General features: G+C 43.5%; 1 protein-coding gene across 8 annotated transcripts in view; it reads right to left on the bottom strand.

Annotated features, from left to right (window-relative positions):
- Positions 1-464: 464 nt before the first annotated feature.
- B4GALT6 (beta-1,4-galactosyltransferase 6) overlaps positions 465-13680 on the bottom strand; it is a 313677-nt gene continuing 300461 nt past the window's right edge. For all 8 annotated transcript variants that reach the window (XM_033929542.1, XM_033929543.1, XM_033929541.1 and 5 more), the window contains one exon: positions 465-1257. In XM_033929542.1, coding sequence (XP_033785433.1) covers positions 1074-1257 — 184 coding nt within the window. In that variant the 3' untranslated portion in view covers positions 465-1073. The remainder of the gene's footprint in view (positions 1258-13680) is intronic.

The raw sequence follows: 13680 nt of genomic DNA, 5'->3' as shown, positions 1-13680 counted from the left end.
CCCGACTCTCCCGTCGCCACCCGACTCTCCTTTCGCCCGCCCCGACTCTCCTCTGGCCACCCCGACTCTCCTTTCCCCCCGCCCCGACTCTCCTCTTCCCCTTGAAGTCCTGTCCCCACCCTGAAAGCCTGATGCCACCCCCGACGTCCGATTCACCCCCCCGCAGGACCGCTCGCACCCCCACCCTGAAGGACCGCTCGCACCCCCACAGCCTCATGACCCCCCCTTCATCACGTAGAAGCTCCTACCGGTGTCCTGCTGCTTCTTCTTGGCGGTCCAGGCCCTTCTGTGAGCCCTGCGTCTGCGCTGCTTCGTCTTCCGGGGTCCCGTCCTGACGTCGGGAGGCTGTGGGGGTGCGAGCGGTCCTTCAGGGTGGGGGTGCGGGTGGGAGTGCGTGCGAGCGGTCCTTCGGGGTGGGGGTGTGAGCGGTCCTGTGGGGGGGGGGTGAATCGGACTTCGGGGGGGGAAACTATGTAAAAAAAAATTGTAAAACGCGCTCACGCGTAAGGTTATGCACGGTTTGTAAAAACCGTGTATAACGCACGCGTTATATGCGTGAAAATACGGTATATACCTACAGAATCAGAAAACAGCATAAATTACAAGAAATGGTATAAACTGTTATAGTGCTGAAAAATTCAGATCACAATTTACATTGTATACTATATATACTGTGTATATTATATATAAATATATACACACAGTGCATAAATATCTGATACACAAAACTCACATTTTAAACAAGCATTTATCTAGTTTGTTATAGCTGAAAAGAAAAATATCCTGGGTGATTGGTTTCTTTGTTTGCAAAATCTCAAGTTTTGTTTTTGTCATTCACATAGTTCAGTGGCTTCTTAAGACACAGATAATTCAGAGGAACAAGGCTTGAACATGTACTAGTCCATTCTGTAAACAGTAGATTAGAAGCTGCTGGCATTTCGTCTTTTCAGAATAGGATACATGATCGCAATGTTTATAGTTTTTCAAACCTTCATTATAATTGTCCAAAGCAGTTTTAATATTTTATAAAATTGTTGCTTTATTTTATAAATTTACAATTTTCTTTGATTTCTCTAATTTTTCATTAGACTAGTTAAATTTTTGATAGTTTCATTAATTTTAATAGGTGCTAGCTCTGGCACAAGATCTACTGTTATTTTTTTATACAACCTATTTACCAGTATGCTTGGAGTATATATCAAATTATTCAACCCATCAATGTACTGACGCTCTTTTGAGTTTTTCAATAATATGAACCTGTAAAGAAAAAAAGTCCTTCAATTTCTGGCTAACAAATTTGTGGTTCACATATATATATATATATACATAACATTTATTAAACTCATTTTTAACCCCTTCCTTAACTAATGCTTAGCGCGGGTTTTAGTGCCAGCATTGGCGGTAACTGCTCCGATGCTCATCTCATAAGAATTCTATGAGCGTCGGAGCACTTACCCTTAAACCTGCGCTATGCATTAGAAAAGGAGGGGGTAAATAAGATTCATACTCAAATAGGGATTCACTAATATGCTTTATAAAAATTCTAGCATTCTAAAAAAACCTGATTTGAAAAGGCTAAATTCAAATACATTGTTCAATTATGTTTTCTAACACAAATAAAACTTTCCTGTAGTGGGACACCAACTAAAACTACCTAAGGATCAGTAATTTAGAACTATAACTCAGGAATTTAAAAAAAAAATCAAGGAATAGGAAGCAATGTCCCATTGACTGATTACTAGCTAAAAGATGAGTATGATTAAATGATCAGTTGTGCATACTGAAATAGCCTAACAGTAGAATGTCCCAAGGGCTGATTTGTTTGTTTTTTCATTATAATTTTTATTGAAAACTTCAATAATGACTGTACAACCAGTAACTAGTAAAACCAAATATAAAACAAAACAGGTCTACAGAAACCGTGGGAGAGCTAACGCTCACCTTTAAAGTCATATATCACCAGTGAAGAAAAAGTGCCAGTCTGATCCACAGTCCCACTGCAATCCTCCTTTTAAGATACGGACCAGGGGTAGGGAACTCCGGTCCTCGAGAACCATATTCCAGTCGGGGTTTCAGGATTTCCCCAATGAATATGCATGAGATCTATTTGCATCCATTGCTTTCAATGCATATTCATTGAGGAAATCCTGAAAACCCAACTGGAATACGGCTCTCGAGGATCGGAGTTCCCTACCCCTGATATAGACCAATACCCCCAAACATTCACCCAAACCAAACATCTCTCAGGCATCCAAACCCCCACTCGTACCACACCAATCTCACCAGTCAATGCACACCCAAACCACCCTACCTGTTCCAGACATCCGAACTCTGCAGGAGCGATGAACAATAGTAGAAAAAATGTCAGAGCTTCACTTCACTGTCTCTCGGCCTATACAGTGCTGCAAGAGGGCTTTCAAAGGTCCACATAACTCAAGTGTTCTAACCACACAGCAGAGGAGTACCGTTGGAACTCGAACCGAGCGGTCTCTACTATTTGAGGAATCCATTGAGAGAGAGACGCTGCTCTGTCCAAAACCCGATGCTGCAGAAGGAGTCTCTTAAACACCAAAAGTGCCAAATAGAGAAACTTCTGCTGCAGCAAAGAGACAACCCAGAGCTGATCAATTCTCGTTTATCCTCCAATAATAACAGGCTATAATTCCAAGGCACTATTGATACACACACACACACACACACACACACACACACACATATATATATATATATATATATATATATATATATAAAACAGGCTATAATTCCAAGGCACTATTGATATACACACACACACACATATATATATTGTGATAGGGAAGCTCCTGTCACAGTGAAAACTACTGCTAAAACTCCCCAACATGCAGCACAAGGTCCTGTAAAACCCGGCATGGAGCTAGGACAGCTGGCTCAGCCAAGAGAATGCAAGCAAAGGCAGGTCCCAGCACAGCTAAAGAGCCAGTTAGGGAAGGCTCTGAAAACACCTAAGTTCCCCTATCACTCCTTTCACCAAGGCAGGGAGAAACCTGACACCAATTTGCAGAGGGGTGGAGTCAGACCCCGGAGTGTGGAGACTGGGAAGCCTCAAAGGGAAAGGCAGTTAGAGTGGAGGGAGGAGGACACAGCTGGGACTGATGAGAGAAGCCAAACCACTTACGGAGGTTCCAGGTCTCAGAGGGTGCCTAAGCCCCAGCATGATCGTATGGCAGGAAGCCAGCTCCTAAGGAGAGGTGGTACAACACTTGGGAGGTACAGTGACTGGCAGCTTAAACCCCAGAGAGAAGGGCTGGGAAATTATCCCCAGGGAAATGCTGCAGGCGTTTTGGCAGACCTGCAGGAAGGGGGATGGGATGCACAGCCTGGGAGGAATGAGGAAATGCTAAGCCAGAGTTCCCATGAGGGTGAATGGGAAATGTGCAGTGTCCAGAGTGATAATGTGAGTGTGGAGGACATGGACCTGGGAGTATACAGTATGTGAAAGTCTTCAGCTAATTTCATGAAGAAAGTTCTCCATTGTTTTTTTTTCACACTGAAGCCAAAGCATGATTGCTGGCAGAGCTGAGGCAGCTCTGCCTGATTAGGTGAGAAAAGCTTGTCTGAAGATAAAGAGAGCTGAAAGGTGAAAAGGTTGGCACAAGCCGTGCTCAGCTATAAAGCAAGAAGTTGTTGGGGTCCAGAGAGACCAGTAAATCCCAGTGGGGATATGAGCCAATTAAGGCACTGAACTGATGTAACATTTTGAGTTTATATTATCTTTCTTTTGATAAGAAGGAGCAATCCAGCCCCTTAGTAAAAACCCATAAGACTCACCTGGCTGGGGATATTGTAACGTGCAGGATGCACCCAAAGGACTCTAAGAAACCAATACGAATGTTTTCTTTTGGTTTTCTTTTGTTTTCTTTTTACTTTGGGACACTAATAAACCTGGTACTGTTTTTCAAGGAATCCGGTATCCGGGTCTTCCTTTCACAACCATATAAAAGACGTCCTAAAATTCTTGCTTGTGGTCCGAGCCTGAGTTTCCCACTTACTCGGGGACGGGCCCGGCCACAATATATATATATATATATATATATATATATATATATATATATACATACATATACACACACACAAACTGCTTTGGAAGTATATCAAACCCCATCCCCTTTCCCTTAGAAAAGGAAGTCTAAGTCTGGCAAGCAAAAATGTGAGAACAATTTGGCATTGGCATGTACAGAACACGAAGAGGACAGCAGTCTAGAAGTAGAAAAGGGAAAGGGGATAACTGGAGCAAGAAGGAAGAAGGGCATACGCAACACAGTCAAGTATACAGGATGCTGAATCCTGATAGCACCCAAAAACTGGGGCTCAGAACCTCCCACTTTCCAATCTATAGAGCAGGGGTCTCAAAGTCCCTCCTCGAGGTCCGCAATCCAGTCGGGTTTTCAGCATTTCCCCAATGAATATGCATGAGATCTATGTGCATGCACTGCTTTCAATGCATATTCATTGGGGAAATCCTGAAAACCCGACTGGATTGTGGCCCTCGAGGAGGGACTTTGAGATCCCTGCTCTAGAGGATTGCTCTGTATCAGCCCTCTGCATATGAGTGCAGTATTCTTAAATTTGGTACGCTATGAGATAGTGGATGAAGTAGGACATTTTCAAAAACCCAAAATAGACTGAAAGGAAGAAAAAACTGCAGAACAAGGGAAATAATCTGGTAAAGAGAGGAAAATGAAGGGTGAAGGTGGTAAGAGAAAAGGCACCTTTAGAAAGGATACAGGCTACAGTTTGAGTGTGTGAGGGGAGAAGGGAAGGAAAAAAATAAAAATGAGAGAAAATGACATTGAAATGTGAAAAGAATGATAATTTAAACAGAAGTGCATAATTACAGACAACACAAATGGTATATTTCCCCTTCCTCTATTTGCAGACTTAAGTCTGTGACACAGCCTGATTAGGAAGTCAGGGATCAAATGTTAAAATATGGGATCTGTGTTGTGACCGGTGGTATATCGTATATAAACTGAAATTTTGGGGCCCAAAATGGGGGTCTCGGTTTATATTCAGGTCAAGCCTGCGAGCTCCCCTGCCCCTCACCCAGACCCATTGCAGGCCTCTCATGGGCCTGCCTTAAGCCCTGGTGGTCCGGGACATGAGTGGGAGATATGATAGAGATGTTTAAATACCTACGTAATGTAAATGTGCATGAGTCGAGTTTCCATTCAAATGAAAGTATCATTTGAATGGAAACTCTGCAATGAGAGAGCATAGGATGAAGTTAAGAGGTGATAGACTCCAGAGAAATCTAAGGAAATACTTTTATACAGAAAGGGTGCATGGAACAGTCTCCCGAAAAGGTGGTGGAGACAGAGACTGTGTCTGAATTCAAGAGGGCGTGGGATAGGCATGTGGGATCTCTCAGAGAGAGAAAGAGATAATGGTTACTGCGGATGGGCAGACTAGATAGGTCATTTGGACTTTATCTGCCAACATGTTTCTATGATCCTTCCTGCATCCTGTCCCAGCCAGCTGTTAACCGCCCCATCTCCCAGACCCATTGCAGACTTCCTGCGGACCTGCCTTAAGCCCTGATGGTCCAGGACAGAAGTGATCCTTCCCACATCCTATCCTGGCCAACTGTTAACCATCCCGCTTCCCTCATGCCTCCCTCTCCAACATACCCTTTGAATCTTAGTGGTCTAGCAATGAAGTGGGGCAAGAATGATTTTTCTTTGTTCCTGCCCTGTGCAGAGCCGCGATCAGAAATGGCTGTGCAAGTTCCCGAGGCAATCTCCTGAGACTACAACTTGCGCAGCCATTTCTGATTTTGGCTCCCCTTGGGGCAGAAAAATTATTCCTGTCCCGCTTCACTGCTAGACCATCAAGATTCAAAAGGTATGTTGGAGAGGGGTCCAGGAGGTGGGAGGGAAGCATGGTGGTTAACAGTTGGCCGGAACACAATACGGGAACTTAGGAACACTCCTGTCCCGGCTCACCGCTTGGCCATCAGGGTTTAAGGCAGGCCTGCGGGAGACCTGCAATGGGTCCAAGAAGTGGGAGGGAGCTGGGGTGGTTAACAGTTGGCTGGGATAGGAAGTGGGAAGGATAGCTCCTGTCCCGGCTCACTGCTGGACCACCAGGGCTTAAGGGTGGTCTGCTGTGGGCATTGGAGGCTGGGTGCAGGGTGAGAGGAAGGCAGCGAAGGAGGGCTGAGTGCAAGGCAGGGCAACTGAATATAAGCCCTTCGGTTTATATTTGAGTGAACCTTTTTCCCCAAATGTGACAATGCTGCAACCAAAATTACAAAACTACTCTTCCAACTGCCTTATATGCATTTGACATGGTAGCAAATTGACATTCATTAAGGAATACAATCTACATGGAATGGCAGAATGGATGGTTTGTCTAATGCTTTTACAAATCTTTAAACTACTACATACTGTAGCTGGAATAAATATCCTGTCTCAATCATTATGAATACTGGGAATTGTACTTATTTGGCACTAAACTAGACTACAGATCTAATAGCATACAATGGCAAAGATTTCACTAAGAGGCAAAAAGTGGAGGCATGCTACCCCATTTTTGAGAGCTTCATTGCTTGCCAGTTCTTGCCAAAATAATTTTTAAATTACTATGCTTCACTTTATAATGATGTATTTTTAGTACTTATATTTTGTGAACTTTGTTCATCTGGTACTATTGTAACAAACATGGGCCCAAGATGGATTAAGTCAGGGGTGTCCAATGTCGGTCCTCGAGGGCCACAGTCCAGTCGGGTTTTCAGGATTTCCCCAATGAATATACATGAGGTCTATTTGCATGCTAATAGATCTCATGCATATTCCCTGGGGAAATCCTGAAAACCCGACTGGACTGTGGCCCTCGAGGACCGACATTGGACACCCCTGGATTAAGTGGATAAGTACCCAGATTAAATTAACTTCCTGTCCTTAAAATGAGATCAGATTAAGAGTTTGTATCTCAATAGGAATTAACTTTCACCATGGACGTGAGGTGAGCTGTATTCTGCACTAATCCTAAGTATTTAGTAAGCATGTACTAGAAAATGACACGAGGAAAAAATTTGTCCCCGTCACCGCCACGTCCCGACACCGTCCCTGTCACCGCCCCGTCGCATCCATACAAGCCTCAGTACTGCAATATTTAGCTTATTCCTTCCTTATAAATCAAAATTCTGGCTGCTGAACTAGAGAAAGAGATGTTCAGCTGGCAGGGCTTTGTTTATAAATTTTTATAAACACAACTAATATACTACTTTATCCTAAAGCAAAAAATAAATAAATAGAATTTTTTTTTCTACCTTTGTTGTCTGGTTTCTGCTTCCCTCATCTTCTCATTCAATTCCCTCCATCCACTGTCTGTCTTCTCTCGGCATCTTCCATTTGCTCTGTTACTGTGCCTCTCCCTTCACCCTCCCCCCCCCCATTGGTCTGGCACCCATCTTCTTCCCTCCGCTCCCCCAGTCTGGCATCTCTGTCTTCTTCCCTTCAGCGTCAGTAGTATAATGGGTACACCTCATGTCAAAATGATTTACAGCTGTCAGAGATAAGGATCGATCAATCAGCGTTCACTTCCGGGTTAAGCCCTGCCCACTTTTAGTCAAACCCTGCCCATTCCCCACCCACTTTTTCCTTGGCCCCGCCCATGCCCAGCCCCACCACACCCCCACCCACCCATACCCTGCCCACTCTTCACCCATGCCCATCCCCTCCCATAGGAATGAATGGTGGTAGCCCCGCCCATGTCCCACCCCCGTCCCTGCCCATGGCCCCGCCCCCCTCATGCCCCGCCCCGGAAATGAACTTTCTGATTACATCACCGGAAATGAGGGCTTGTTTGACCCCCGGAAATACGCTTTCTGATGACATCACCGGAAATGGGAGTGCCTGCCCTACCGGAAGTGCACATTCTGATGACGTAGGCGGAAATAGGGTAAATGAAGTGTCAGAAATGCGCTTTTCTGATCACGTAGGTGGAAATAGGGAAACAGTCTTAGTCAAAACCCCCGGAAATGATGTGGCCAGAAATAGAAGTGTCTTTATTTTAACAGTTTTTAGTTAAAAGACAGGTTTTAAGAGCTCATGGATAGAGCAGATCACAAAACAAAAGACATTCACAAAATCTTTCCTGTTTTTTTAAAACAGACCAGGGCAGAAACAATTGAGAAAAGGCTGCATTTATTTATTTTTTTCTTTTCTGGTTTTAACACACTTTCAGTAGGAATTCTGAGCTAAAAGTTAATGGGCCAGCTCCCCTATTGTCATGGTAACAGCTGATAAACCCCTTGCAGCCCTCCTGATAAAGCCAAGGGGGGGGGAGGTGGAGGTGTGTTTAAACATGTCTGAACATGTCTCGGCCCCCTACTGTTGTCTTAACAATCTGAAAAAAACCCCAAAAACAACTGTCACCTAACAGGGATCTGTTAAAATGGCAGAGTTTTAAGACCTATATTTTTTTTATTTAGAGCTAAGCTGTCAGAGCTGAATGGAACATGAAAGAATCTTTATTGAAGCAAATTTATTATGATCCATACGCGGCAGGAAGCTATGGAGGCATTAACCCTCTACTTCAAGCGGCTAAAAAGAGCGATATTACAATTCGGAGAAAAGACGTAGTGGACTGGGTCACCGGTCAAAACGCATACAATTTACACAGACCGGCTAGAATCCATTTTAAAAGAAATAAAACAATGGTGTCAGAAGTTGACAGCCAGTGGCAAAGTGACTTAGTCTTCATGTCAGCCTTTGCCCGTTATAACAACGGTTACAAATACATCTTAACGGTAATAGATATCCTGTCAAAATATGCATGGGTCGTGAGTTTAAAAACAAAAAACGGTCAAGTTACCAAAGCCTTTGAAACAATATTTAATTTAGGGTGTACACCTGAAAAACTTCAAACAGACAAGGGTAAAGAATTTTTAAATAAGTCTCTGAAGAATTTATTAAAACAAAAAGGTGTTAGCCATTTTGTGACCCATTATGATGTTAAAGCAGCTGTAGTGGAAAGATTAAACAGGACTTTAAAATCCAAAATGTGGAGATATTTTACAGATCATTGGTTCATCCTTCTTGCAGCCCCCCTGATAAAGTCAAGGGGAGAGGGGGAGGTATGTTTAAACCTGTCTGAACATGTCCTGGCCCCCTGGTGTTGTCATAGTGACGTATGTCTGAGATCTTTAACAGCTGTTAACACCAGAAATAAAAGTTCTCACAGCTGTTAGCAATAGAAATAAAGGTTCTCAAGCCGTCAAACAAATGACTGTCACGAAGGCTAGTAGATTGAGTTACTTTCTTAAAGAGCGTGATGTAGAAAAAGAGGGTTACCTGATGACAGAAAAACTGTACGAATCAGACAAAGAAAACATTGACCCCTTTAACACACAGGTAACTGAAAAAAGGCCTACCAAGAGGTCTCGTAACTTTCTTAAAGACTGTAATGCGGAGAAAGAGGGTTACCCACCGGCTGAAAAACCGATTGACGCACGAATTAACAGATTCTGAAATACAAGAGTTTCCAGATGCTCAAAAGCTATATGATTCGGACGGTTCATAGACAACGGCGCGAAAGACAAAGGCGCGCGCCGACAACTGAGCGCAAGACGGAGGCGCGCCAAAGAAAATTACAGTTTTTAGGGGCTCCGACGGGGGTTTTTGTTGGGGAACCCCCCCACTTTACTTAATAGACATCGCGCCGGCGTTATGGGGGGGTTGGGACCCTCCACATTTTACTGTAAACTTAACTTTTTCCCTAAAAACAGGGAAAAAGTTAAGTTTTCAGTAAAATGTGGGGGGTTACAACCCCCCACACCCCCCACAATGCGGCGCAATGTCTATTAAGTAAAGTGGGGGGGTTCCCTCCCCACGTCGGAGCCCTAAAAACAGTAATTTTGAGCGGCGCGCACCTCCGCGCTGCGCTCATTTGTCTGGGCGCGCCTTTGTCCCGGCGCGCTTTTGACCTGACACCGATTCGGACACAGAAAATGAAGATGTAGGCTATGAACTACCAGAGGATAATACTTCAGATATTGAATTTTATGAAGCAGCCGCTGACGCCGAAGCAACAGACATGTTGGAAAAGCCAGGATCTTCCACGGTAAGAGAGAGAGAGAGACACACACTTTTTATTACCAGGGATCATTGAAGGGTTTATGAAGCTGAATGTGTTCGTGTGTTTTAAAAAGTAAAATTTATTTCTGTATGGTTTTTTTTTTGTAGGGAAGTGGTGGATCTTCACAATCACAGAAACCTGTGGACAAGGTTTACATACTGATGATAAATCTATCCTGTTTGTGTTTTTTCTGCTCGTTTCAAAGAGAACCAGCGGTGAATGAACGTAAACCTGAAGATTCTTGTGATTATGGTCTGTGGACCGGCCTTTCCAAAACACCAACAGAACTTAAATCAGTTATAAAGGTAGCTGTATACTGCATTCTAAATAAATGTCTGCAAGGCGTGAAGGATGAAGATTGTGGAGCTTGCTTAATACGTGCTGGGGGGCAAAAACACCACGATTGCTTGATATGGGGACAAAAGGAAATACAAGAGAAACTCAGGAAAACTTGCGACATGCTGTGCCTAGAACGTGTGGTAAATGTAGTCACTTTTGTAGGCTATAAAATGAAAATACTGATGCTTTGTAATGAAAGCATTAATATAATCATTGATTTAATCAGAGATATTAAGACCTCTATAAACGGGCCATGACTACTCAATAGATTGGTCAATTTCATGAGAGATGGTGAATATGTAGAGATTGTAAATGATTTAATCCGTGACACCGAAATCCAGACAGTTGATCAAGCATGGCCCCTACTGAAAAACATCATCACAGAAGCACAGAATCTTTACATACCGCAGATATCCAAAGGAAGGCGAAACAAGAACAAAGGAGAACCAGCTTGGCTATCTAAAGAGGTGAAGGATGCAGTGAGGGAAAAGAGGAACTCGTTTAAAAAATGGAAAAGGGAAAAAACAACGGAGGCCTGGAACTGTCACAAAATCGATCAGAAAAAGTGTCATAAAGCGGTAAGAGACGCCAAAAAGATCTATGAGGAAAAGATAGCGCAAAAAGCCAAAAACTTCAAGCCCTTTTTTAGATATATAAAAGGGAAGAAACCAGCAACAGAGGCAGTGGGCCCTCTCGACGACCAAGGAAGAAAAGGGTGCATTAAAGAAGACAAACAGATTGCTGATAGGCTAAATTCATTCTTTGCCTCTGTCTTCACCAATGAGGACACTACAACAATGCCAGACACAGGGAGGGTATTCAACGGAGACATAGAGGAAAACCTCGCCACAGTAAATGTGGATTTGGACAAGATATACTATCAGATTGACAAACTAAAATGTGACAAATCCCCTGGATGGAATTCACCCGAGAGTAATAAAGGAGCTTAAGGTTGAAATTGTAGAACTACTACAAACCTTAGTTAACATGTCAATTAGAACCGGGCAAATACCAGATGACTGGAAGATAGCGAAGGATCAAGAGGAGAACCGGGTAACTACAGACCTGTGAGTCTTACGTCGGTTCCTGGGAAGATGGTTGAATCACTAATTAAAGATAGCATTGTGCAGCACCTGGAAAATCAAAACCTAATGAGAGCTAGTCAACACAGCTTCAGGAAGGGGAAGTCATGTTTGACGAATTTACTTCAATTTTTTGAGAAGGTGAACAAACAAATTGATAGCGGAGACCCGGTGGATATAATTTACTTGGACTTCCAGAAAGCGTTCGACAAGGTCCCGCACGCAAGGCTTATGAGGAAACTACTAAGTCATGGAATACAAGGAGATGTACTCAGATGGATCGGCAAATGGCTAGAGAACACAATGCAGAGGGTAAGCGTAAATGGGAAATTCTCAGACTGGGTGAAGGTGACTAACGGCGTGCCCCAGGGCTCAGTTCTTGGGCCCATCTTGTTCAATATTTTTATAAATGACCTGGAAGAGGAAACAACAAGCAATATAATCAAGTTTGCAGATGACACAAAACTATGTCGGGCAGTTGGCTATCAAAGGGACTGCGAGGATCTCCAGAAGGATCTGAACCAGCTGGAGAAGTGGGTGGAAAAGTGGCAGATGAATTTTAATATAGACAAGTGCAAGGTGATACATCTGGGTAGGAAAAACAAGGAACATGAATATAAAATGTTAGGTGTAACATTAGGCAAATGCGAACAAGAAAGGGACTTAGGGGTACTGATAGACAGGACCCTGAAGCTGTCAGCTCAATGTGCGGCGCAAAGAAAGCAAACAGGATGTTGGGCATGATAAAGAAGGGCATCACGAGTAGATCGGCGGACGTCATAATGCCGCTTTATAGAGCAATGGTCAGACCACACTTGGAATATTGTGTCCAACACTGGTCTCCATACCTTAAGAAAGATATAACCCTGCTGGAGAAGGTGCAGAGGCAAGCCACGAAACCAGTCAAAGGTAGGGAGAATTTGAGCTACAAAGAACGCCTCGGAAAACTAGGACTGTTCACCCTTGAAAAGAGGAGACTGCGAGGGGATATGATAGAGACTTAAAATATTAAAAGGATTTGACAAAATAGACCAAGAAACAGCATTATTCACTTTTTCAGAGACAAAAAGTTGAGGAGCAGTTCTGTGTGGTTTGGTGCGTTCCAAGTAGAAGGCCAAAGCACGTTTACAGTCCAGAGTATGAAGAGCTGATTCTCCAGGGTGAGAATGAGGCTTTGGAAAAAACACTGGAAGTACGATAGATTGGTTGAGATGAAATTCTGAGACCACTTTAGGTAGGAATTTCGGATGAGTACGGAGAACCACCTTGTCATGATGGAACACAGTGAATGGTGGATCAGTAACTAAAACTTATAGCTCACTGACTCGTCGAGCAGAAGTGAGGGCAATGAGAAACACTACTTTCCAAGTGAGATACTTCAAATGAGCCTTATCAATTGGTTCAAATGGAGGCTTCATGAGGTGAGAAAGGACAACATTGAGGTCCCAAACCACAGGAGGCAGTTTGAGAGGAGTTGTTTAACATTGAAAAATCCTTTCATGAATCTAAAAACCACCGGATGAGCAGAGAGGGGTTTCCCTTCAATAGGCTGATGAAAAGCTGCAATTGCACTGAGATGGATTCGAATGGATGTAGACTTGAGTCCAGAGTTGGATAGGTGCAAAAGATAATCCAAAACAGATGATAAGGAGGAATGCTGAGGCTCTTTATGATGAGAGAAACACCATGTAGAAAATCTAGTCCATTTTTGGTGATAGCATTGTCTAGTAGTAAGCTTTTGAGAAGCTTCTAAAACATCTCTTACAGATTGAAAAAATTGAAGAGGAGTTATGTTGAGAGGTACCAGGCTGTCAGGTGTAGAGACTGCAGGTTGGGGTGAAGCAGAGATCCTTGACTCTATGTAAGTAGAGAAGGAAAAATTGGTAGAAGGTATGGCTCCCTGCTGCTGAGTTGAAGTAGAAGGGAATACCAAGGTTGTCTCGGCCACCGAAGAGCAATGAGAATCATGGTGGCATGATCGTTCTTCAATTTGACTAGAGTCTTGAGAATGAGAGGGAATGGAGGAAATGTGTAGAGGAATAGATTCGTCCATTGAAGGAGAAAAGCATCTGCCTCGAGGCGGTGAGGAGAGTATATCCTGGAGCAAAACTGAGGCAGTTTGAAGTTGTGGGGAGCTGCA

Source organism: Geotrypetes seraphini, chromosome 2 (genome assembly GCF_902459505.1).
Source record: "Geotrypetes seraphini chromosome 2, aGeoSer1.1, whole genome shotgun sequence".
NCBI classification, from domain to species: Eukaryota; Metazoa; Chordata; class Amphibia; order Gymnophiona; family Dermophiidae; genus Geotrypetes; species Geotrypetes seraphini.
Note: the sequence above shows the minus strand (reverse complement) of the source record. Positions and strands in the feature narration are given on the sequence as shown.